The following is a 25,082-nucleotide window of genomic DNA, read 5'->3' as shown; positions in this document are numbered from 1 at the left end:
AACTGATCTCCAGCTGACAGATCAGTTCACCTGAAGAAAATGGCAACTTTGGCAATTGGACTTTATGGCATTGAAGTCCCTCTCCTCCCCAAACCCTGCCCTTCTCAGGCTCCGCCCCTAAAACCTCCTGCTGGTGGCGAAGAGGAACCTGGCAACCCTAGGGATCCCCCTTTCCCAGTGATTCTCCCCTTGGGGACCCCAGTGCAGCCAATGGTTGCAAAGTCTTGTTAAGGGTGGCCCAGGCCTGACAGTGGGTGCTGGGGCAGGCAGTGCCCATCGCTGGGGTACAGAATAACATAACCCAAACAACATCCCAACCCATCCCAGGGTTCCTTTAGGAAGAGCAGACGCCAAAAGGAAGTCTGCAGCAAGAGGTCCTTCATGGAGAGCAGCCTTTTTCTGGAGGAAATCTTGCTTAAAGTTAAATGACAGACCCAGACTGAAGTGCAAGAGGCGTTTATTGAGAACAGAGGTCTTGTTCAACCGGCTCCCAACACTGATTTCAGGTTGCCACCCGCCACACCGCTTACAGGGTGGGTACAGCCCATTCCTTTCAACATTTCGCAGATGTGGTCTCTCCTCCCGCTCTGGCCAGGTTCACAGGGCTACCCACTCCCCCATGCCGAGTGCAGGACTTATGGCAAGATTCTGCTTTGTATCCTGCCAACTGACAAGTGGGGAGGTTACTGGAAACATTCCCCCCACCTTGGGGAATTCTGAACCTCTTTCCCTGCATTGCTGTTTCCTACAGGTCAGACATGACCGTCTCCTGCTTGCACTCCCAGTCTTATACTGGCCGTGCATACAGGAGAAGTTTAAAGCGCACAGAACCTTTTAAAAATAAGCGGCCCGGGCTTCCCCCAGAAGCCCATTTCGTCAGCGGGTTGTAGCCCTTTCCAAGGGGGGGGGGAGAGCTCCCGCCATTCCTTGCCTGGAAGCAGTGACAGAAACAAAAAAAGTTTGAAACTCCGAACAATTTGAATCGGAAACATTTGGGTGCACAGATGTTTCCGGGGCATTCAGACCAAAGCTGTGTGGGTTTTGGGCCCCTTTTGGGAGAAAAGCAGCATTAAAAAATAATCTCTGCATAAATAAAAGATTACTTACCCCTCCAAGTTGTTTTTCCAGATACAAAGGACTCAGAGTCGACACTGGAAATGACGGCTCCCAACTTCTCGTAAATGGGACAGAGTCTTGTGTGAAATACAAAGCATCTCCTCAGTCTTTGTTTGCTCCATTTCAGCTCAGTAATAATGTGTTAATATACTTTTACCCTCAAGGACAAAAGCCCCAATTACAACTGATCTCCAGGCATTAGTTCCCCTGGAGAAACCGGCAGCTTTAGAGGGTGGAGTCTATGGCTTTATACCCCACTGAGGTTCTACCCTCTCCCCAAACCCTGTTCTCCCCAAGCTCCATCCCTTCAAAATATCCAGGAATCCCCCAGCCTGGAGTTGGCAACCCTATCTGTTGCCTCCCCCCCATACCATAAAAAGAATCTTCATCTCGATTCAGCTGATGTAGTAATAATTTATTGGCCTGCATGACATTTAGTATCACGGTTTGTTTGATTTTTAACCAGTTGTTTAAATGTATACAATGGACCAAAGGGAAATTACTCTACAAGCACACATGGGGGGGGGGGGAGGATGCTTCCTGGAACTCAGAACGATACTGGTTTCCCAGTCTCTCTCTCTCTCTCTCTCTTTTTTTTTTTAAATGGGCATTTGTTTTGGCATTGCAGAGAAAATCTCAAACCTGTCAGATATATTACTGACAATGATCCTCCAGAAAATTTTCAGAATACTTTTAAAACTCTGTGAAGATCATTGCTGAGGCTCGGGAAGATGGGGCGTTTCTCTGGCTATCCCCCTAGCTTCCACTTTATCTATACACCAATCCTGTGAGGTGGGTCAGGCTGAAAGAGAGACAGGCCCAACATGAACCATGAGCTTTGTGGCACAGAGTGGATATGAACCCCAGTTTTCCCACACCAAGACCCAAAACCACTGCACTTCCGACTGGCAGAACAGATGCCGGGAAAAAGTGATGCTTCCAAGCTGTCAGTATCAATATAACCACAAGAGAGAAACCAGGTGCACCACGACTCATCCCTTATAATACCCATTAAGGTGTAAGTATTTCACATATTGCCCGGGAAACTCAATTGCACCTAAGTAGACTTGCTAACTTCTGCATGAGGTGTGTTAGCTGAGGAAGGATGGTTCTTGAAGCCACACTATTGGCACAGGTTGGCTGGGGACGGCGAGAAATGCATGGCCCCAGAAAAGTCCACGACCCAAACTCCTAGATCCCCGCCCACTGTTTTCCATAAGTCTTTCCCACAATCTAAGTGGCCATATAATCCCCTTTTTCAAAAGATGTCTTCCACCACTATTTCTGTACTGATACTCGTGTTATCAGAGGGTTTCTAAACAAGAGAGCAGACTTCCAAGAAGCCCATTACTGGTGCAAAAAGAAAAAGGTTACAACGCCAGGGGTATTCTGCTCCAGCCCCGTTTAACCTCCATAACAGTGTCGTCCCCACTTAGATCCAATACAGCTTTATGTCCAATGACTGCAGTGTGCTCCGACATGTTTAACGCACCTACTGAACTGTGTTTGGGATTCCCCATTATTTTCTCACTGACAGGCACTTAATTTGGTCCCCCCTAACACAGGCCGATTTTCATCCCACCTAATTTTTAACCTATTCATCATCCTATTTGCAAGTAGCAACCATTCATCTACAGTGAATTAAATTATTCAGAAGTCACATCTTGGCTGTTACGAATCGAAACAAAACAAAAACACCGCTGGCGACATTTATACACATCACACACACAAAAAAACACCCGTACAAAACAAAGCCAAGTCAAGCTTCGCCTTGCCCACATTTTCCTGCAAAGAGGGGTGCGTCAACATCGCGGCAATTGTGTGCTTTTCCCAAAAGCAAGGTCAGATGTTTTTTACCACCATGGCCAGCTCAAAAACTTTTTTTTGGGGGGGGGGGGTAGCCAGGGTCTTGAGGAAACCCAGGCGATTCAGGAACTCTCTCTTTAGCCTGAACTAAGTTTAGCCATATCCTCAGTTGTCAGATGCCAAATTTGCATGTGATTTCTGTATCTAATCCTTCAAAAGAACAGGGTATTTTTGGGCATATGGCCTCGCTTCCATCCAAGGAATCATTTAGGATAGGGACTCCGGGGTGGTTTGGTCAGCCCCTCTTCTGCAGTACCTGATTGAAAATCCTAGTAGCAGTCTCTCTTCTGGGAGCCCCAAAGCCTGTTGGCCTCTCAGGGTTACCAACTTTCCTATAAAGCTGACGATACCTCCACCGAGTTTAGCAAGGAAACAGGAGATCTAGATCACAGATGGGTTGGGGCTGTGGCTCAGTGGCAGAGCATCTGCTCGGCACGCAGAAGGTCCCAGGTTCAATCCTAGGCATCTCCAGCTAAAGAAGGATCAGATGGTAGGTGAGGTGAAAGACCCCTGCCCGTCTGAGTAGACAGTGCTGACTTTAATGGACCAAGGGTCTGATTCAGCGTCAGGCAGCTCCACATGTTTCTGTGACAGGATTGCACGAGGAATTCCAACGAGGACTTTTGCATGCTGTTTTTAAGGGAAGGAGTCTCTTTTACTACCAACAGCCTAAGTAAATTCCATTTTTTGATGGTCTTGCCCCCTTCCAGAGTTTCCTCTGACACGTCACTGTGTTAGGGTCACTTCCCACACTCTGATTTAATATCAGAGAAGCAACCTGGAAAATCTATCCCGAGTCTTCCCGCCCAGGCTTTGCTTTAACGCAGGGGGGCGCTGCAAACGCAGAGTCCGGCCGCAAGCCCATTACACGCTCTGAAGCCCTGCAGAGAGACTGGAACGTGTGCTTAACTCTCTCCCGTTACCCTCAATGAAATGTGCCGCCCAATCTTATGTGCATTTTCCCAGAGGCGAGGGCCAAAATTGTGCTCAAGAAGGTGTACCCCCGCCCAAAGAAGTGTGCACGGGGATTCAGCCTCGAGAAGGATGTGCTTGCTTCAGGTCAAAAACGCAAGGCGGGGAATACTCCGCCATATTTAGGAGGCTGTTTAAGAAAAGGAATGCATGACCACCCAACAGGTACAAAAAGCACAGGGGGTGAGCCTGTCATTTTAGCCTCCAGAGGTTTCTCTTGCTCGTTTTCACAGCAAGCTATTTTGTTTAATGTGTGCGTGTGTATGCGCGTGTAAACATCAGGGGTCCCCAACCTTTTTTTGAGCAAGTGGGCACCTGTGGAACTCTGACACAGGGTGGTGTGCGCAACCACAAAGTGGCTGCCACTGGAGGTGGAGCCAGCCACAAAACGACTGCCGGAGTTGTTGGGGGTCAACCGCGCACCCAGAGGACGTTCCGGTGCAGGAGAGGAGCAATTTCAATACCAGATTAGAAAAGAAGTGAGAGAGAATAATGCCAATCCGGTGGTGGCAGTGGCTGCGAAAGCAACTTTTATTTTATTCTTCTCCATCAGATCTCCAATGGCCAATCAGAAGCCATGCTAGGCAAAAGCCCCATCAGGTGTCTGAAAACATTTGACGGGCACCAAGTCAGGTGTCGGTGGGTGCAATGGACGCCATGGGCACCATGTTGGGAACCCCTGATACACAGACACACATATACACAGACCCTCTGGCCTCAGAAATAGTCATACCCTCTTCAATCAGCCCTGCCAAACTCCTAGCTGAGTCAGATGTTGTTATTTATTTATTTTTCTTCATTTTTACCCCCCTTTTCTCCTCAATGAGGACCAAAAGCAGTTCCCTTTCACCCCTTTCTCCATTTTATCCTCGCAACAGCCCTGCAAGGTAGGTTAGGCCAAGCTTGTGTGACTGGCCCAAAGACACCAGGCAAGTTTCCAAGGCAGAGTCGGTATTTGAACCCGGTCCTCCCAGATCCGAGTCCAACACTCTAACCACTACACCACGTTGGGTCTCACACCACTTTAAAAACACCACCGTTATTAGGAGTGCTCCAGGTTGCCCTGTACCCTGAAAAAGGAAAAGTGGAACGATACCTTATATAATCCATTGATGATTTAGACATTCAGTCCACCAGCCACTTATTTTTCCTTACCTGACGCCCCACCTGGCTTTCGCAGCACTCGTTTTCTGGAACCCCTGATAGGTTGCGCCAAGCTTAGGTTGTGCCCACCCCTGATAGGCTGTGCAAAGCTTAGTCTTTCAACAGGGCGGCACCAGGCGTTATGGCTTGGAAGAAACTTGGAAACAACCCCCAAGCATCACGACAAAACTCGTCTCCGAAAATAAATACGAACCTTCTACTCAAGCATCACAAGGTGATAAGAAGCGGGGGGGGGAGGGGAGAGGGAGGGTCTCCCTCAAAATGAGTGTCAGTGGCTATTTAAATTGTCGCATCCTGTGATGGCCACACGAGTCAGGATCAGAAGGCATTTGTTGGAACTTTGCCACTGCGCACAAGACCTGTTGGACTCCTGTTATCGGTCCTTCCTGGGAAACAGACAGCGGGGTTTCGGCTGAAAGAAGGACCCCACACACAGGTGTCCTAGTGGCTGCCCACCTCCAAAATGGGAATCCCGTTCTCCAACGGTGATAACACCTCTTAGGACGAAGCATTCAGGACCAGGGAGCGTTGTTCTCATAACCAAGCGCGAAGGATAGGGAGGAGAAGGGCAGAGAAAACGTGGGAGGGAGCATTCTCCAGAGTCTCCCATGCCGCTTGTGGTCACCTCTGACCAAGGTAGGTGGCCTTGGATGGCCCGCGATGGAAGAGCTGCGTCGCCGTGCTGGTTTGGGAAGCACCACGTTTCCAAATTGTCTGGTCTGGCGTCAGCCGCAGTTTTGTTCCTGGTGCGGCAGTGGCTAACGCCTCCCGTCTCGTGGTCCAAGTCGATTTGCCAAAAGTTTCACCGTCACGAACATTGCAAAGAACAAACAACATTATTGGGTTTGTAAACAGATCCGTCCACGTGCACCGGTTCCCTCGGCCCCAAGGCGATTACGGTTTGTGCTTGAAATGGGCTTCCACTGCCAGAGAGGGGGAAAAGAAACACTCCCTTCATACAGTCTGATTAATCAATCCAGAGCTTTTCGATTGGCTAAAAAGCCAAAAAAAATTGGAAGCTATTAAGTATTTTTAATACTGGGGACTTCTAGAAACTGCAGGCGCCAAGCACGGTGGAGAAAAGGCATCCTTCCTTAACTTGTACATAAGAAGGAAAGCCTCTTCTAGGACACTGAACATCTAAGAACAAGGAATACGGGCTTTATTCCTTCAAAGCCATAGTCTATTCATATTGAAATGTAGTACTTCATTAAGTTAACACACATATAGCTTCACGCTATTCAGGTTTGTTAAGTCACTACTGCATATAGAATCATAGAGTTGGGAGGCGGCCACAGAGGCCATCTAGTCCAACCCCCTGCTTAATGCAGGATCAGCCTCGAGCATCCCTGACAAGTGTTTGTCCAGCTGCTGCTTGAAGACTGACAAGGAGTGGGAGCTCACCACCTCCCAAGACAGCTGATTCCACTGTTGAACTACTCTTAACTGGAAAAAATGTTTTCCTAATATCCAGCCAGTACCTTTCTGCCCGCAATTTAAACCCATTATTGCGAGTCCTATCCTCTGTTGCCTACAGGAACACCTTCCTGCCCTCCTTTAAGTCAAATACTTTAAGAGAGCAATCCTGTCCCCCCTCAACCTCCTCTTCTCCAGACTGAACCTTCCCAAGTCCCTCAGCCTTTCCTCGTAGGGCCTGGTCTCCTGGCCCCTGATCATCCTCGTCGCTCTCCCCTGCACCCGCTCCCTTCTGTCCACATCCTTTTCAAAGTGAGGCCTCCAGAACTGCAGCTTTCCACCAAAGTGCCCCCCATTTCCCAACAGGCATGTTGCGAAAACCAGCTTTTTGGCACATGGCTTCAAAATTGTCCACAGCCTCACCTGCATATTCTTGTGGCAGCATGGGCCGGCTGATCACTTTCTGGAAAGCAGCAATCCACTCCAACTGATCGCTTTCTGTCTCGCAGGCAAAAAGGAACTTCCTGTCCGGGGTCACGATGGTGATTCCGTGTTGCCAGTGATTTCCCTGGATGGACGGCGGGAGTCCTTCCAAGACCTTGTAGCTGTTCTCCTTGCTGCCGATAAAGACCTCCCCCCTGGCAAAGGCATCCTGCAAGATGAAGAAGAAGAGTTGTTTTTATATGCTGGCTTTCTCTACCACTTAAGGGAGAATCAAACCGGCTTACAATCACCTTCCCTCCCCCTCCCCACAACAGACACCCTGTGAGGTGGGTGGGGCAGAGAGAGCTGTGACTAGCCCAAGGCCACCCAGCTGGCTTCGTAGTTAGGTTCACCAGATTAGCCTTCATGGTTCACCAGATTAGCCTCCGCTGCTCATGGGGAGGAGGGGGGAATCAAACCCAATTCTCCAGATCAGAGTCCACAGCTCCAAACCACCACTCTTAACCACTACACCACTCAAGCATGGCATATTTTCTGAATGACATGGAGACAGAAGGGTTTACTTGTGGAATCATGAAATCCAAGCCAAGAAGGTGATTGCCCCTGCATCAACGGCAGGGCTATGTGGTGTGGTCAAAAGTGCCATCAAGTCACATCTTTGGCTCAACCCCATGAACGACGGGCCCCCACAAGTGTCTGGACCTGTCCCATGTCAAACCCAAACGCAGCTCTTACCAAAGGATCTTTGAAATACATTAATCTTCGATCGTCCATGGTAAACCAGCGCTTCTTGAAACCTTCCGTTTGCTAAAAAGTAGAAAGAGGGATTAATCGATTTCGGAACTCCTTTACAGAACAAAAAAGTCAGATCTGGATCATTGCAGGATTGTATTCAGTCATACAAATGTTTATTAAAGCAACTCACAGAACAAAGATGGCCTAAATTATATTCATTTATTTAGTACTTTTATATAGGAAGGAAGGAAGGGAGAGAGAGAGAGAAAGAGCGAGAGAAAGAGAGAGAAAGGAAGGAAGAGGAAAGAAGGAAAGAAGGAAGGAAGGAAGGAGGGAGGGAGGGAGGGAGAAGGGAAGAAAGAAACTACTTCAGTAACAGGTAAAGGTCCCCTGTGCAAGCACCAGGTCATTCCTGACCCATGGGGTGACGTCACATCCCAACGTTTCCAAGGCAGACTTTGTTTGCGGGGTGGTTTGCCAGTGCCTTCCCCAGTCATCTTCCCTTCACCCCCAGCAAGCTGGGTAATTTTACCGACCTCAGAAGGATGGAAGGCTGAGTCAACCTCAGTAACAGACTGGAGCACAAAACACAGGTTTGCAGTTGGAAGCCCTGTGGTAGACTCCTGTAAGCAGAATTTCAGCATGCAGGACAGCCCAAACCTCATTTTATTTTCCAACCTGAAGTCTCCGAGTGATGCAACAGAAAAAAAAATCCTTGCTCTCGGCATAAAGCCTCACCTTGGGCCCCGTTTTCTCCATGTAACCCTCCTTCAGGTAGTTCCTTGACAGTTTTGGCACCAGCTGCAGTTGGAAAAACACAGAAGGGGGAGAGAGAGAGAGAGAGAAATAAAACACAGTGTTAGTGCAGATATAATGCAGCGGGGAAAGGATACCAGGTATCGAAAGCAAAGTCTTTTTCTCCAATGAAATATCACATTCTTTCCAGCAGAAGACATTGCAAATCCTCCCAGGTGTGCATCAGGGAAACAAGACATGATGGGGGTGGGGGGAAGAAAACAGAATAAAAAACGGGAACTCACGTCAACGTTGCTGGCTCCCGGGAACGCCACTTGCAAGTAGTGGAATCGAGCGGCGCGGATGGCGTTGAACCAGTCCACCATTTCCTGACGAGGGAGCAGAAAACCATTTTAAAGAGAGACGCAAAAATAGCTTTATACTGTTCGAAGTTGGCATCTATTAAACCGAATCCTGGTTTTGATCAGAACACGCCCGAGAGGAAGTCCGTCTAGACATTAGGAAGAATTTTCTAACAGTTAGAGCGGTTCCTCAGTGGAACAGGCTTCCTCGAGAGGTGGGAAGCGCTCCTTCCCTGGAGGTTTTTAAGCAGAGGCTAGATGGCCATCTGTTAGCAATGCTGATTCCATGACCTTAGGCAGATCATGAGAGGAAGGGCATCTTGGCCATCTTCTGGGCATGGAGTAGGGGTCACTAGGGTGTGTGGGGGGAGGTAGTTGTGAATTTCCTGCATTGTGCAGGGGGTTGGACTAGATGACCCTGGTGGTCCCTTCCAACTCGATGATTCTATGAGTTGATATTGTTTCCACAGAGCAATATCACAGCACTTTGCTTTCCACTCTATATAGTTTAAGTGCTGTGGTTGCTGTCTGCACTTAACTTTTTGAATTCTGGAGGGGCAGCCGCATGGCTGTAGGGATGCCAGCTTCCAGGTGGGACCTGGAGATCTCCTGGAATTACAGGTGGCTGAGATCAGTTCCCCTGGAGAAAACGGCTGCTTGGTATTATACCCCACTGAAGTCCCTCCTCCCTCCAGTCCTTCATTCTCCCCAGGCTCCACCCCCAAATCTCCAGGAATTTCCCAATCCGGAGTTGACAACCCTGCACCAAAGTCCGATGCAGCACACAAAAAAAGGGAAGAGGCACCTTAAAGAGCAGGCTCCAGCCCTTGAAAGCTGATGCCCACATAAAAACCTGTTAGTCTTTAAAGTGTCCCAAGACTCCTGTTTGCTTTGCCCTTTTTAAAACGCCTCCCAGGCTGTTCAAACGGAGGGAGAGAGTACGGGAGAACTCCAAGGCCTGCAGAGGGCGCGTCAGCCACAAACAAACTGGCCTGAAAGTGAAACTCTGCGGCAGGCAATGTCACTTGGAAAGAAGGCCTGGCGAACTCGCTCCGCATTTGGCGAGTGGAAACGGCTTGAGCACGGCCTCGAGCTGGGTTTCCGGTGTTAGAACAACTGAGGAGTCTTAAAAAGCATTTTACCCCTACTCGTTTGCCTTACACTGATTCACGGCCTGCGCTTTGTGTGTTAAGTGCATGAAATAATACTGATTTTTTAAAATCAGGTGTTTAAGGGGGGGGGGATTAATATGCTCCATCTCCCAATACATGTCATGATCTAGGGATTTTACTCAAGGGGTGGGGCTGTGGCTCAGTGGTAGAGCCTCTGCTTGGCATGCAGAAGGTCCCAGGTTCAACCCCCGGAACCTCCAGTTAAAGGGACCAGGCAGGTAGGTGATGGGAAAGACCTCTGCCTGAGACCCTGGAGAGCTGCTGCCGGTCTGAATAGACAATACTGACTTGGATGGACCAAAGGACTGATCCAGTATAAGGCAGCTTCATGTCTTCATGTGTTCAAGGTCTTTATTATTGAAGAAGGCTTTTGGAGCTGTTCACCCGTCTCAATGTCAATGACAGGGAACATCCCTCTATTAACATGTTCGTCAGTGCTTCAAACTGGAGACCAAGCAGGTCAACAGGGCCGTGCAGCGTGGGGAAAGCCCATCTCCTGCGAGAAAAGGTTTTATAACTCGTTCCCCTGAACTGTTTCAGCAGAGACGGTGCATCTGGAGGCGACCAAGCGATGGCAGAGTACAGGGCGGTTGCCTCGGCAAAGTTACGCTTGCTCTACCATTCCGGTGCTCAGTTGACCTCGGGCTTCTCGGAGCAACGTCTGTCGTGATGAGAGCTCTCCCAGGTACTGAACAGCGATCCCACTCTCTCTCGTGCACACACTCTCTCTCAGGCCATTTATGCAGGGTCGATTTTGGTGCTTGCTCAAAGCTCCTTTTTTGAATCTGACTTTTAAAATGCCTATCCACTGTCCCGATGCAAGAGGAGAAAGTCAAACAAATTCCATCCCCCACTCGCCTTCTCCTTCGTTTGCACAGCTATTAGCAATCGTCGTTTGCATAGCTAACTCGAGGCTGTGATTCTTCATGCTTCCTTGAGTGGATGCTTTGAGGCCGGGTCAGAGCAAATAAAAAAAGGTCACGTTAAAGGGGCTCTTAAGAAATGTGAAGCAGGTATGGGCCGGCTTTGCAGTGACATCTGGAATGATGGTTCAGCGTGAAGAACCCCAAAAAATATGCAGGGCACTTCAGCCTGGAACACGCTGCTATTTACCAAGCATAAACAGCCTCATTCTCTCTTTCACACACATTCTTCTCCTCCCACCCCAACATCAGGATCTAATTCCCTGGGCCGTGGTATCCATTGGCAGGTCACTGCTACTTGGTGCCTGGTGGCTGCAACTCCTGACAGGACACATGCACCCTTCCCCTATTTAAGCTTGACCGGTTTTCTTCCAGGCTGGTACAGAACTGGGAGAAATGCACAAGTTTTCTCGTTGACACACACACACAAAAATGGAAGGGGAACACGCAGATGATCTGCACATGCTCTGCCCCCCCCCTTCCTCACAAAGCGGCCCCCAGAACAGCCTCCTTTCTTACTTCTGAGCTCCCACCTTGCCATCTTCGTGGTAAACAAAGATGTTCCTCGTGCTGTTGTCTTTCAGGTACGTGATCTGCAGTCCGTGTGGGTTCCCAATTTTCGCCGGCTGGAAAGTGGCATTCAAGTGCTCAATCTTCATAATTGCTTTCGGCTCCTTGGCCTGCCGGGGAGGGGAAGCAATGATAAGGATCCAGGGTGAAGGCAGCAAACTCAAACACACAGAAACATGTAGGCTTACAGAAGAAAAAGCATTTTCATTCATTTCATTCATTTACAGCAGCTCAGATAATGCCGTGTGCATCAAGAACTGTGTGCGAAATAAGGTCTCCAACCTTTTTGAGCTTGCAGACACCTTTGGAATTCTGACACATGGCTGCCACAGGAGGCAGAGGGAGGGCATCTTGGCCATCTTCTGGGCATGGAGTAGAGGTCACTGGGGATGTGGGGGGGTAGTTGTGAATTTCCTGCATTGTGCAGGGGGTTGGACTAGATGACCCTGGTGGTCCCTTCCAACTCGATGATTCTATGATTCAGTGGCCAGTCAGAAGACTTGCTGAGTAAAGTCCCCCTGGTCCCTTCCACTTTCTAAAATCGCTTGACAGGCACCCTGGTGCCCATGGGCACCATGTTGGGGACCCCTGTCCTAAAACAACCTGTGTACAATAGATTTCCCCACCCTTGAAGAGAAAGGAGGGAAGGGGGCAGCTTTGTATGCACACCCATAGAGATGTGGGCCAAGGCATGTGCCTGCATCAGCTAAGACACTTATCTACACACTAGATACACACTGAGGGCAAAAATGCAGTTTTGACAATTGTGAAGCAGATTTGGAAAAAAAACAACCTTTCATTGCCCTGAAAACGTTGCCGCTCATGTAGAGGAGTGGGGAATCGAACCCGGTTCTCCAGATTAGAGTCCCCTGCTATTAACCACTACACCACGCTGGCTCTCAAAGCCCACTTTTTGCAGGGCCCATAGCTCCCTTCTGCACTGGGGTGCTGCTGGATCAGGCCTTCATTATGTGGGTTTGACACTTTCAAGTCTAACACAGAGGAAATGGGAGAAAACATTTTTTGCTCAAGCCTTCCGCTAGGTTTAATTTTAGGACCCCGCAAATTAAGTGAGTTGGCACTTTAAGCCGATTGCAGAACCAAATAGGCCAGAGTGAGGCAGTTCCCCTTATTCCGTAGGATGACATGAACTTCACGGCGAGTGTTTTGAAACAGCCGGTAAAGATGGGTAGGCTGGATAATAGCAACTCATGCTGGATTGCGGCGGATTCTCACTTCCTCACTGACAATGAGGGCTGACCCATCGAGGGAGACAAATGTTTTTGGCAACCCAGAAGGAGAAGCGAGCACACCCTCTCCGAAGACGGCAGGAGGGATCGTGCCCACGCCTCTTAGAAGCGCATTCTCTCCTCTGTGAGAGAAACGGCAGGATGCCTCTTCCTCGATAATTCCTTTACCATACTGCAAATGCTCTCTTGGAAGAGGTATTCCCTCCTCTGTGCCTTTACATATAGCAGATTTCTTCTTCAAAGAGCATTCTCTCCTCTGTGAGAGAGAATGAGGGATGCCTCTTCTTAGACAATTCTTATGCATACTGCCAATGCTCTCTTAGAAAAGGCCTTTCCTCATGTGCAAGAGAGAAGGGGAATGCCTCTTCTGAGGTCATACCTGTAGTGATCCTTCTGTGAGACAGAAGGAGGGAAGCTTCTTCTTAGATGATTCCTTTAAATACAGCAGATGCTTTCTCAGAAGAGGTATTCCCTCCTCTGTCAGAGAAAAGGTGGGATGCCTTTTCTGCAATAATTCATTTACCCTACTGCAGATGCTCTCTTAGAAGAGGTATTCCCTCCTCTGTGCCTTTACATATAGTAGATTCCTTCTACAAAGAGCATTCTTTCCTCTGTGAGAGAGAACGAGGGGTGCCTCTTCTTAAGACAATTCTTATGCCAATGCTCTCTTAGAAAAGGCATTTCCGCATGTGCAAGAGAGAAGGGGAATGCCTCTTCTGAGGTCATACCTGTAGTGATCCACCATACCCCTGCCCCCTCCCCTTGCCCACAAGTATCAAAAGCCAGTCGGGAACCTATAAGATGGCCCCTGGCGACTTGTAAACCAGAGGCAGCTTTCAATCCATCAAAATGCCTTTGAACTGATCCTTCTAAGCGATTAAATCGACTGAACAAGAGACAAACACAAGTGAGCGAGCGAGCGCAGCAACATGCCCTGAGGCCTCGTCCCCTCCTTGGGCAGAAAGACAGCCATCGATCGCAGTCTCAAACCCTTACATCATTTTTGTTGAAATACTTCAGGGCTCCCTCTCGTTCAGACAGCACGAACTTCCGGCTCAAGAACTGCCCGTTGTCCCGGCCTCGCTTCCAAAGAAATCCTTCCCGATACCCTGTGGGAAACAAAGAATCGCCTTCTAGTAAGAACTGACAACTTTGGAAAAGAAATGAGAAATCGACGGCCTTTCGGGGAGGGGCTCAGTGATGCAGCATCTGCTTTGCACGCAGAAGGTCCCCGGTTCAATCCCCGCCAACTCCATTTAAAAGGATCAGGTAGAAAATGATGTGAAAGACCTAAACGAGAGAGTACAGCCTTTTATTCAGGGACGTTTCCCTGCGGTCCCCCCCACCGACTGCTTCGGGGCTTCCTTTAAATTATGCATGCCTTTTCTGTCCTTGCTCTCCCTGTGCGTTTTGCCCATTTTTTGCAGATGCTGTTTTAGCCAGAATCCAGGGTCTCAGGCTGAGATTTTTCGCATCACCTACCGCTTGGTCCTTTTAACTGGAGATGCCGGGGATTGAACCTGGGACCCTTCTGCATGCAAAGGCAGAGGCTCTTCCCTGGAGCCACAGTCCCTCCCCACTCTTTTCAGTATTAAAGCCAAACCCTCCCATCTTTATTTTCCTTTATTCCTTTCTTTATGCTCGTGGACTAACAGTTGGTCATGAGCAAAACAAATTTCAACACATTCCATAATACATTAATAACCAAACATACAGAATATAGTATCTAAACTGTACAGTTAAAAGGAGGTATAATTAAAAACAACAGATAAAAATTTTACCATGGCGAGGGTTGCATTTGGATCAGTATCAGCCAATAACTTTGCAACTATATCTTGCTTTAGGGCAGGTCCCCACCTCTGAATGTATATTGTGATCCATTTGTCTCTGGCGAGATCATGCTTTTTCCAATCTACCAAAAAAAAAAAAGCCAAACTCCCTGATCCACAATCACAAAGTCGCTCGGAAAAGGGGACCCCTGAAAATCTGCCTGCTAACTTCCCCAATGGCAGTGCATTTAACCTGACCCTCCCATCCGTGGTACGGGGAGAACAGGGCCGACGTGTGAAAAGAAATGGCTGTTCCACCCCCACCACCATGCTCAGGGGCAGCATCCATTTCCACACATACGCCTTTAAAGACACACGGCATCAATGCGCAGTGTCCAGACCACGCAAAGTGATGGTATCGCTTTACTCTGCCCTGGTTAGACCTCACCGTGAGTACTGTGTTCAGTTTGGGGCACCACAATTTAAGAAAGATGTAGACAAGCTGGAACGTGTCCAGAGGAGGGCAACAAAGATGGTGAGGGGTCTGGAGACCAAGTCCTATGAGGAAAGGTTGAAGGAGCTGGGTATGTTTAGCCTGAAGAGGAGAAGACTGAGAGGGGATATGATAGCCATGTTCAAGTACTTGAGGGGCTGTCATTGAGAGGAGGGTGCCGAGTTGTTTTCTGTTGCCCCAGAAGGTCCGACAAGAACCAACGGGTTGAAATTAAATCAAAAGAGTTTCCGTCTAGACATTAGGAAGAATTTTCTAACCGTTAAGAGCGGTTCCTCAGTGGAACAGGCTTCCTCGGGAGATGGTGAACGCTCCTTCCATGGAGGTTTTAAAGAAGAGGTTAGATGGCCATCTGTCAGCAATGCTGATTCTGTGACCTTAGGCAGATGATAAGAGGGAGGGCATCTTGGCCATCTTCTGGTCACTGGGGGTGTGGGGCGGGGGGGAGGTTGTTGTGAATTTCCTGCATTGTGCAGGGGATTGGACTAGATGATCCTGGTGGTCCCTTCCAGCTCTATGATTCTATGATTCTACAAGGCAGGTTCTTCTGGGCCAAGAGGTTTGCAAATTCTCCATCAACATGGCTGGAGAGCCAGTTAACGGGTCAACATTTTGTTATTCAAGGGAGCGAGCTATCCGATACCAGAACCCAGGAAGCATAGCCGTTTGCTCTCAAGCAAACTCCACGTTTTTTCCCCGTCAACCAGATCCACCAGGCATCCCCTGTGTACCTGTTTTCCGTCAGCCTCCTCAAAAGGAGAAACGCATTAGCCTCCTTGTGATCTGCCATGTATCGAGCAGAGCGGAATTAGGCAGCGTTTTGCAACCAGTCAAGGTGGCTAGACATGTACAGAAAGCGACAATTGGCAAATGGTAACTGGCTCCTCCAAAGGAAAGAAAACAGGTGGTGTTTTACTTGTGGGGCAGAACAAGAAACCTCTTCTTGTTTCACCTGTACAGTATTGTGATTTTGGACTAGGGGTCTCCAATATGGTGCCTGTCAACATCTTTCCGGGTGGCCATTATGCCGGTTACCAATATGCTTTACATTTTAAATTCTTTCTTTTCTTTTTTTTAAATTAAAATGGTTTTTTTTACGATGGTTGTGTGCTACTTTGGAAAACAAGCCTTTAAAAAAAAAACCAGTATACAAATCCCGCAATTAATACGCTAAGCTGTTGTGGCCGATAGTGTTGATAAATCTGGAAATTCTGTCTCACCCCCCTTTTAAAGCCACTGCCGTACCTCATGTAAGGCGGATGCCACAGATTAATGTCACAGCTTCGTCATTATTGAAAGCCACGCTGGGCATAATCACATAGTAAGGTAGGCTTGCCAACTCCAGGTTGGAAAATTCCTGGAGATTTGGGGGGGGTGGAACCTGGGGAGGGTGGGTTTTAGAGATTGGAGGGACCTCAGCGGGTTATAATGCAACGGAGGCTACCTTCCAAAACAGCCATTTATTCCAGGGGAATTGATCTCTGTCATTTGCCAATCAGCTATAACTCCGAGAGGTCTCCAGGCCCTGCCTGGAGGTTGGCAACCCAGTGGCCAGGGAAAGTCTCATGAAGCTGACTTATACTGAACCAGACCCTTGGTCCATCGAAGTCAGTATTGACTACTCAAACCGGCAGCGGCTCTCCAGGGTCTCAGGTAGAGGTCTTTCACATCACACCTACCTGCCTAGTCCCTTTAACTGGAGACGCTAGGAATTGAACCTGGGACCTTCTGCATGCAAAGCAGATGCTCTTCCCCATGAGCCACAGCCCCTCCCCTAGCAAAAAGATATCACTCAAACTCAACCGAGTTCTCACAGCTCTACTATTTCAACGAATAATTTGACACATGCGGGGTTGGGGGGAACCCTGATTTTCAATCGCATCTAAATGTTAACGTTCCTTTTTTAAATGGCAGCTAAGGATGCAAATTCCTTCTCCTGAATGCCCTGGTTTGCCATACAGTCCACTGTCTAGCAGCCGCTACGTAGCCCAATTTATTTCCTGGTGCACATGAGCTTACTTGTCTGGGTGAAGAGGAAAGCCCCCCCCCCCACATTAAACGCATTGCTTCCGCAACAGCCAATTAACCCCACACGCACCACCAGTGATTGATTCAATCTGAGGCAATTAACGCTCCAACCGTGGTATCTGGACGCTTTCCAAAGGTCAATGTTATTATCACCCCATGATATCAACCCCCTCGGTGCAGAAACAACAGGTCCTAGAGAAGTGGGGTAGGGAGGGACCCGATCCAGTCAAACGTAAGCAACTTCAGGTCTCTCCGATTTCGGCGGGAGAGGTTTTTTGGCACATACTTAATTCCCCCACCCAGTGCAATCCTAAACCAAAGTAAATCTCATGGGATTCAGTGGACCTTACTCCCTAGTAAGTAGGGTTGCCTGGTCCCTCTTCGCCACTGGTGGGAGGTTTTACGGGCGGAGCCTGAGGAGGGCAGGGTTTGGGGAGGGGAAGGACTTCAATGCCATAGAGTCCAATTGCCAAAGAGGCCATTTTCTCCAGGTGAGCTGATCTGTGTTTGCAGATCTTCAACTGCTACCTGGAGGTTGGCAACCCTACTAATAAGTGTGGCTAGGGCTGCAGTCTTGCTAATCTTTTCTTTAAAGAGATGCATATGGGATTACAGCCTTAAATAGGGTTGCCAACCTCTAGGTGGCATCTGGAGATCTCCCACTATTACAACTCCAGATGACCAAGGTCAGTTCCCCTGGAGAAAATGGCTGCTTTGGAGGGCAGAGTCCCTCCTCTCCCCAAATGATCGCACAAATGCTCCCGTAGATAAGGCTTATGCCGATATGCTTCAGTTGTGCTCAGGAGCTGCAAAACAAAACCTCTTCTCCGGCTTTGACGGGGAAGTCAGAAACTGCTGACAGTTCTTCCTCTTCCAGGGGCACAACGTGGCTTGTTAAATAATGTAAATTTCCCCTCTCGCTCTCTCTGCAGGCCTGGGACGAAACTGCTGGGGTGGACGTTATCTGCCAAATCGGTGAGTTCAAGGTGAAAAACTGGGGCAGACTTAACGTCATGTGCGCACGCAGGGGGTGCGGAGAAGTGGGGGAAGGCTGCGCAGCTCTCACCCCTCCCTTTCGGATGCGCCGCGCAATTTTCCCTCATTAGCATCTCCACCAGGAGTCTTTCCTCTGCCTCTCGTCAAGGAACCTGTCGTTTTGTTATCCGTAACGGTGAAATCCTTTCCGGCCTGGTTGCGCTTGGAGGCTGACCTACTTCCCTGGACTTTATCCTGATGTGCAATTCCGTTTTCTTTTCACCGAGAAAGAGACGGTGGACTAGGAGGATCAACTAACGGTGCAGCCCTGAACCAGAATCACGGCCTTCTAAACCCAGTCATGTCAAGGGGTTTAACTCTGGTTAGCAAGGCCCTGTTCATTTTCAAATTTGGGCACTACAGGCTGCCGATTAAAAGGCAACTACTGCATTTGAGTTGGTCCGGTTTTCTTAAAATACAGTATGTATACATGTGCGTGTGTGTTTTTTATTTCTCCACTGAGGCTTCCAGCCTGGTGTAGTGGTTAAGAACGGTGGTTTGGAGTGGTGGAGTCTGAGCTGGAGAACCAGGTTTGATTCCCCCCTCCTCCACATGAGCGCCAGAGGCTAATCTGGTGAACTGGATTTGTTTCCCCACTAGTACACCCGGAGCCAGCTGGGTGACCTTGGGCTAGTCACACTCTCTCAGCCTCACCTACCTCACAGGGTGTCTGTTGTGGGGAGGGGAAGGGAAGGTGATTGTAAGCCGGTTTGATTCTCCCTTAAGTGGCAGAGAAAGTCAGCATATAACAACTAACTTCTTCTTCCAACACAATGTATTTTTGGGGAGGCAATAGGGACATCCTGCACAAAAACTGAGCTTGCTAGACCAGAGTGCAAAGCAGAGACCCTGCAAGACTGCACAGAATCATAGAATCACAGAGTTGGAAGGGACCTCCAGGGTCATCTAGTCCAACCCCCTGCACAATGCAGGACATTCGCAACTTCCCACATCCCCAGTGACCACATCTCCATGCCCAGAAGATGGGGGGAACCATCCAGGATTCCTGGCCAATCTGGCCTGGAAGAAAATTGCTTCCTGACCCCAAAGTGATGATCGACATTACCCTGGGCATGCAAGAAAGGGCTACCAGAGCCAAACACTGTGTGAGGGTCTCTGTCTATGTGTCTCTGCTTCCCATCACCTGCCTTGTTATCAGTGAACTCGTAAAAGCAGTTCACACCTTCTGGTCTCAGGCGCCAGGCCTGATTGCCCCTAGTATCTTCCCCCCCCGCTGTTCTTCCTGTCAGTACTCCCTCAGGCCGATGCGGCCTTGGAAGTGTGATAGCTTCACCAGACTTCCTGGGACTCGTCTGATGTTTTGTATTATGCCAAGCTTGTAACTTCCCATAACAATAAGTGTGAACCCCAGTGCCCCAGTGCCCTGGAGTCAATATATTCTGTAAACCCGAATAGCCCCTCACTTGCAACTTTTTACCTGTGCCTGTCTCATCTCCTGATGTCTTCAATAAATCCTTTGTTTCTTTATCAACGTCTGAACATTTGATTTGGAGAAGTAAACTCAGAGAGAGGGGATCTCTCACATTAAGTTGCAAGTCCTTGCCTCTCGGACTGCTGCTGTACCTTTTGGGACAGAATGCAAGGCGACGAGGAAAACACCCCTACTACCCCTGACGCACCGAACGAACCGGTGGTGCCGGAGAAACCGGACCCCAAGGAGGAGGGTGCCAAGCCAAAGAAGCCTAGGGATCCCATCCCCGACCAAGGCCGGGACGGACGTCCCCGAGGACTTTTTAACAATTGGCTGGACTCCCCCAAGGGTTGGTCTCTCTCCCGAACCGCGGCGAAGGATCGCCGGTTGGCCTTCCCCAGCATGGGACTCGAAGGGGACCCGGCTCGCAAGGAGGCCCTGATGGAGGAGGAACGCAAGCAGTGGCAGGAGGATCGCCAAGCTATGCAGGAGCAGATGGAGACCATGCAGCGTGTGATGGGTGAGATGGCAGCGGCCCTGGACGCGCTGAAAGTGCAACCGCCCGCCGGCAATCTCCCGGACGGAGCACCGGCAGCCCCTCCCGCGCCTCCTAGCCTCCCGTCCCGTCGGGACCTGAAAGTCACGTATGACGGTTCAGGGGACCAGTTGACCTTTTTCATGGTCCAAGTGGACATTTTTATGCGAGAACAAGGCCGAACCTTCACTTCCGAGGAGTCCCGGGTGCAGTACGTGGCTTCCTTACTGCAAGGGGAGGCGGCCGCCTGGATGGTGTTGCAGTATGAACTCCGCTCGCCGGTGCTGCGAACCCTGGACGAGTTTATGGTAGCACTCCGAAACCGCTTTGAGGACCCGACTCTGGGTGAGCGGGCTAAAGCCTCCCTGATGCAACTGCGCCAAGGGACCAAGTCGGTGGCGCAGTATGCAAGTGAGTTCCAGTCACTGGCCAGCCGAATCCTGGACTGGAGTGAGGCCACTTTGGTACAGTGTTTCAGGGAGGGCCTCAACCCGGACCTCCAACATTGGGCCTTTATGCAAGGGAACCCCCCGGATGTGGAAGGTTGGGTTCGCCACGCTGCCGACATCGAGAATCGCAAACAACTTTTGACCTTGTCCAAACAACGCATTGGACGAGACCCGAGACCCCGGAGCGACCGGGGCCGAGACTTCCGACTGGGGGGCAGCGGGGGTCCCTCGGCCGCTGAACGCCGCAAGCGTTTTGAGACCGGTGTCTGCCTGACCTGCGGAGGTAAGGGACACTTTGCGTCGCAATGCCCCTCTCGTTCGGGCCGTCCCAACCCCCCACGCCAAGCCCCGACCGAACCACAGAAGGCGGCCGCCGAGGACCAGCCCCGCCGCAGGAGCGGACCACCGGGCCGACGTTCCGGCGCGCCCTCCGCTCTCCATGCGCGCCCCCAGGACGGGGTCTCCACTTCTACTGGCCCAACGGGGTCCCGGATTACAAGTACTACTTTTGATTCGGACGGGTCCCCGACCGCCACCACTCCTTCCCCCTCTTCCAGTGAGGAGGAGGAGTGGGAACAGCCGGCAAAAAACGCCGTCGGTCTGCTGTAGAGGGGGCTCCGCAGCAGACCGCCCCTGTTGTTGTGCAAGGAGCTCCACCGATGGTAAGCGCCCAAGAGGACAATGTATATGTGCGTGTTCACCTTTCCCTACCAAAAGGGGGTCCCAGTTTAGAATTCCCCGCTTTGGTTGACTCGGGGTGTGCCCGCACCATGATTAGTGAGGACACTGCCAAGAAACTGGGAGTCCGGCGCAAGCGGCTTCCGGGACCCCTCCGCTTTTCCCAAATGGACGGGAGTGATTTCAAACGGGGCCCGGTGACCCACAGAACTGCAGCCGTGATTATGTCCGTGGGGGAACATTGGGAACGCTTGTATTTTACCATCGCCCCTATAGTAACCCCTGTGGTGTTAGGGATGAACTGGCTACGGGGACACAACCCGTCCATCGACTGGGTTGAACGGGTGCTCTCGTTTCCCGAAAACCCCTGTAGATTACATGACAAGGAACGGGTTGTCCGGTCTCCGGCCGCCGCTGTGGTGGGGTCCCCCCCCCCAGCCACCGTTCCTCCTCAACTGCCCACTGAATACTCGCAGTTTGCGGACGTCTTTGATGTTAGGGAATGTGACGAACTACCCCCCCACAGAGAGACGGACTGCGCCATCGAAATTGTGGGGGAAGGCAAACTGTCTAAAGGGAAGGTATACCCCATGAGCCCTAGTGAAAAGGCGGTGTTACGGGACTATCTGGATGCCAACTTGGCGAGGGGTTTCATACGCCCTTCCAAGGCTCCTTATTCGGCCCCAGCCTTCTTTGTGAAGAAAAAGACGGGAGATTTAAGACTGTGCATTGACTTTCGTAGGCTAAACGCCGTCACCCAGTCTAACGCTTACCCTCTCCCTCTTATTCCCGACCTTCTAGCACAATTAAAGGAGGGCCGAATCTTCACCAAACTGGACTTAGTGGAAGCATACCACCGCATTCGCATTAAAGAAGGAGACGAACCCAAAACAGCCTTTTCCAGCTGTTTTGGAATGTTTGAATACCTAGTCATGCCTTTCGGACTTTCGGGGGCTCCCAGTGTGTTTATGCAATTAATTAATGAGGTTTTGCATGATTTGCTGTTTCGGGGGGTGGTGGTATTTCTCGATGACATCCTTATTTACTCTGAAACCATGGAAGAACATGTGCGCCTAGTGCGAGAAGTGCTCCAGCGGCTGCGGGAGCACAAACTATATGCTAAGGTGTCCAAATGTGAGTTCCACCAACCTTCCATTACATTTCTTGGGTACGTGATTTCCCACCAAGGGTTAGAAATGGACCCCGCAAAGGTCCAGGCGGTGCGGGATTGGGAACCCCCCACTACCCGCCGCCAGCTTCAGCAGTTTTTGGGATTTGCTAACTTTTACCGCAACTTCATTCCCAACTTTGCCCAAGTTGCGCTTCCCCTCACTGCCCTGTTGCGTACCAAGGACAAGGGGGCTAGCGCCGCGCTTCCCTCAGCCCGTTTGCAATGGTCCCCCCAGTGCCAGCAAGCCTTTGAACGTTTAAAGCTGCTTTTTTCATCCGAACCCGTTTTGGCTCACCCGGATTGCACCAAGCCTTTTGTGGTGCAAGTGGATGCCTCGGATGTGGCCATGGGCGGGGCCCTATTGCAGAGGGATGAAGGGGGGCGGTTGAGACCATGCGCCTACTTCTCCAAGAAGTTTTCCCAGTCCGAAATCAACTGGGCTATTTGGGAGAAGGAGGCGGCGGCGGTCAAACATGCCCTCACCATATGGAGGCACTTTTTAGAAGGTGCCGAGCTGCCGTTTGAAGTGTGTACCGATCACAAGAATCTCGAGGCTCTCAAGGGAGCTAGAAAGCTCAACGCCAAACAAATTCGGTGGGCCCAATTCTTCGCAAAATTCCGGTTCACCCTCAAGCATGTCCCTGGCAAAGAGAATGCCCTAGCCGACGCTTTGTCACGACTTCCCCAGTATCGCAACGATTTCGATCGCCCAGTCGACTCCCTGTTCACTCCCGAGCAGCGAGGGGAGGTTCCTAGCTTAGCCGTCACTACCCGGTCCCAAGCCCAACAACCAGACACCCCCCCTACGCTCAAAGGTATCCCGGAAGCCTTCCAACAGCGGCTCCGGGACGCCTCCCTACAGGAGGAGGAGCACCATCTCCTCCCCACTGGCTTGGAACGAACCAACACCTGGTGGGTGCAAGGGGGAAAACTATATGTCCCATCCTCCCTTCGTAAAGAGGTATTGGGACTTGTACATGGTGCCAGGTTGGCGGGTCATTTTGGTTTCATAAAAACTCTTCACCTGGTACGGAGGCAGTTTTGGTGGCCCGGTATGAGATCCGATGTAGAGCTGTACGTGCGCAGCTGCCCCACTTGCGCCACAGCTAAAAGACGGATGGGAAAACCCCCAGGGCTTCTCAAACCGCTTGAGAACCCCTCCCGTCCCTGGGAAGTCATCGCCATGGATTTTATCACCGACCTACCTCCAAGTCGGGGAAAGACGGTTCTCTGGGTAATCACGGACCTCTTTTCCAAACAGGTCCATTTCGTTCCATGTGCAGGTCTTCCTTCAGCCCAGGGCTTGGCTAAACTGTTCGTCACACACGTCCTCAGGCTACACTCGATCCCGAGGAAGGTCCTCTCCGACCGGGGGGTCCAGTTTGTTGCCAAATTTTGGCGAGCCTTCCTAAAGCTAATGGGGGTGGAGGAACAGGGCCTTTCTTCCGCCTATCACCCCCAGACGGATGGTCAAACTGAATGAGTAAACGTGGTGGTAGAATGTTATTTGCGTTGCTATGTAAATTTCCACCAGGACGACTGGGTCGACCTGCTGCCATTTGCCGAATATGCGTACAACAATGCGCCTCATTCCTCTACCGGCTTTAGTCCCTTCCAAGTAATATACGGGACGGAATTCGGTCCTTTCGGTTCCGCTCCCGTCACGCCAGAGCTCCAGTCCACCCCTGATCTTCAGGAGTGGATTCAGGTAGTCAAATCTACCTGGCCATGGCTGCTCATGAATCTTGAGAGGGCAAAAAGCAAGTACAAGGAACAGGCAGACAAACACCGGTCTCCGGGATGGGAACTTAAGGTGGGAGAGCAAGTCTATCTGTCCACTAAAAACCTCCGCTCTCTGCGTCCCTGCAAAAAATTGAGCGACCGTTATGTGGGACCTTTCCCCATTACCAGAGTAATCAACGAGGTTACCGTGGAACTGGAACTCCCAAAGACCCTCAAGGGGGTCCATCCAGTCTTTCATATAAGCCTCCTCAAACCTTATGTGCCAGCTCCCCAGTTCCACCCCCCTCCCGCACACGAAATTCCTACCGTGGTAGGGGGGGATACCCATTTGGAAATATCCAAGGTTTTAGATTCCAAATGGAAGAAAGGGAAACTGTTTTACTTTGTTCGTTGGAAAAACCTTGGGTCCGCTCACGACGAGTGGGTGGCCGCACCCCACATGGCGGCCCCTCGCTTGATCCGAGAATTCCACCTCGCTTATCCCGATAAGCCTCGCCCTCTCGAGGACCCTGGAGGGGGGCCTTAAGGGGGGCAGAATGTGAGGGTCTCTGTCTATGTGTCTCTGCTTCCCATCACCTGCCTTGTTATCAGTGAACTCGTAAAAGCAGTTCACACCTTCTGGTCTCAGGCGCCAGGCCTGATTGCCCCTAGTATCTTCCCCCCCGCTGTTCTTCCTGTCAGTACTCCCTCAGGCCGATGCGGCCTTGGAAGTGTGATAGCTTCACCAGACTTCCTGGGACTCGTCTGATGTTTTGTATTATGCCAAGCTTGTAACTTCCCATAACAATAAGTGTGAACCCCAGTGCCCCAGTGCCCTGGAGTCAATATATTCTGTAAACCCGAATAGCCCCTCACTTGCAACTTTCTACCTGTGCCTGTCTCATCTCCTGATGTCTTCAATAAATCCTTTGTTTCTTTATCAACGTCTGAACATTTGATTTGGAGAAGTAAACTCAGAGAGAGGGGATCTCTCACACACTGATGCAACCCTTCCTGCCCTCCCTCT

The 25,082-nt window shown here is 50.4% G+C and overlaps 1 protein-coding gene across 1 annotated transcript in view; it reads right to left on the bottom strand.

The window, feature by feature from the left end:
* Window positions 1-6,012: 6,012 nt before the first annotated feature.
* Window positions 6,013-25,082, bottom strand: part of ADAP1 (ArfGAP with dual PH domains 1) — a 45,159-nt gene continuing 26,089 nt past the window's right edge. The window contains exons 5-11 of the mRNA XM_056866371.1: window positions 13,722-13,834; window positions 11,439-11,585; window positions 8,754-8,837; window positions 8,452-8,514; window positions 7,714-7,785; window positions 6,958-7,186; window positions 6,013-6,041 (exon numbers count right to left, since the gene is read on the bottom strand). Of these exons, the coding sequence (XP_056722349.1) occupies window positions 6,013-6,041; window positions 6,958-7,186; window positions 7,714-7,785; window positions 8,452-8,514; window positions 8,754-8,837; window positions 11,439-11,585; window positions 13,722-13,834 (737 nt within the window). The remainder of the gene's footprint in view (window positions 6,042-6,957; window positions 7,187-7,713; window positions 7,786-8,451; window positions 8,515-8,753; window positions 8,838-11,438; window positions 11,586-13,721; window positions 13,835-25,082) is intronic.

Source organism: Euleptes europaea, chromosome 21, assembly GCF_029931775.1.
Source record: "Euleptes europaea isolate rEulEur1 chromosome 21, rEulEur1.hap1, whole genome shotgun sequence".
NCBI lineage: Eukaryota > Metazoa > Chordata > Lepidosauria > Squamata > Sphaerodactylidae > Euleptes > Euleptes europaea.
This window is presented reverse-complemented; position numbering and strand designations above follow the sequence as displayed.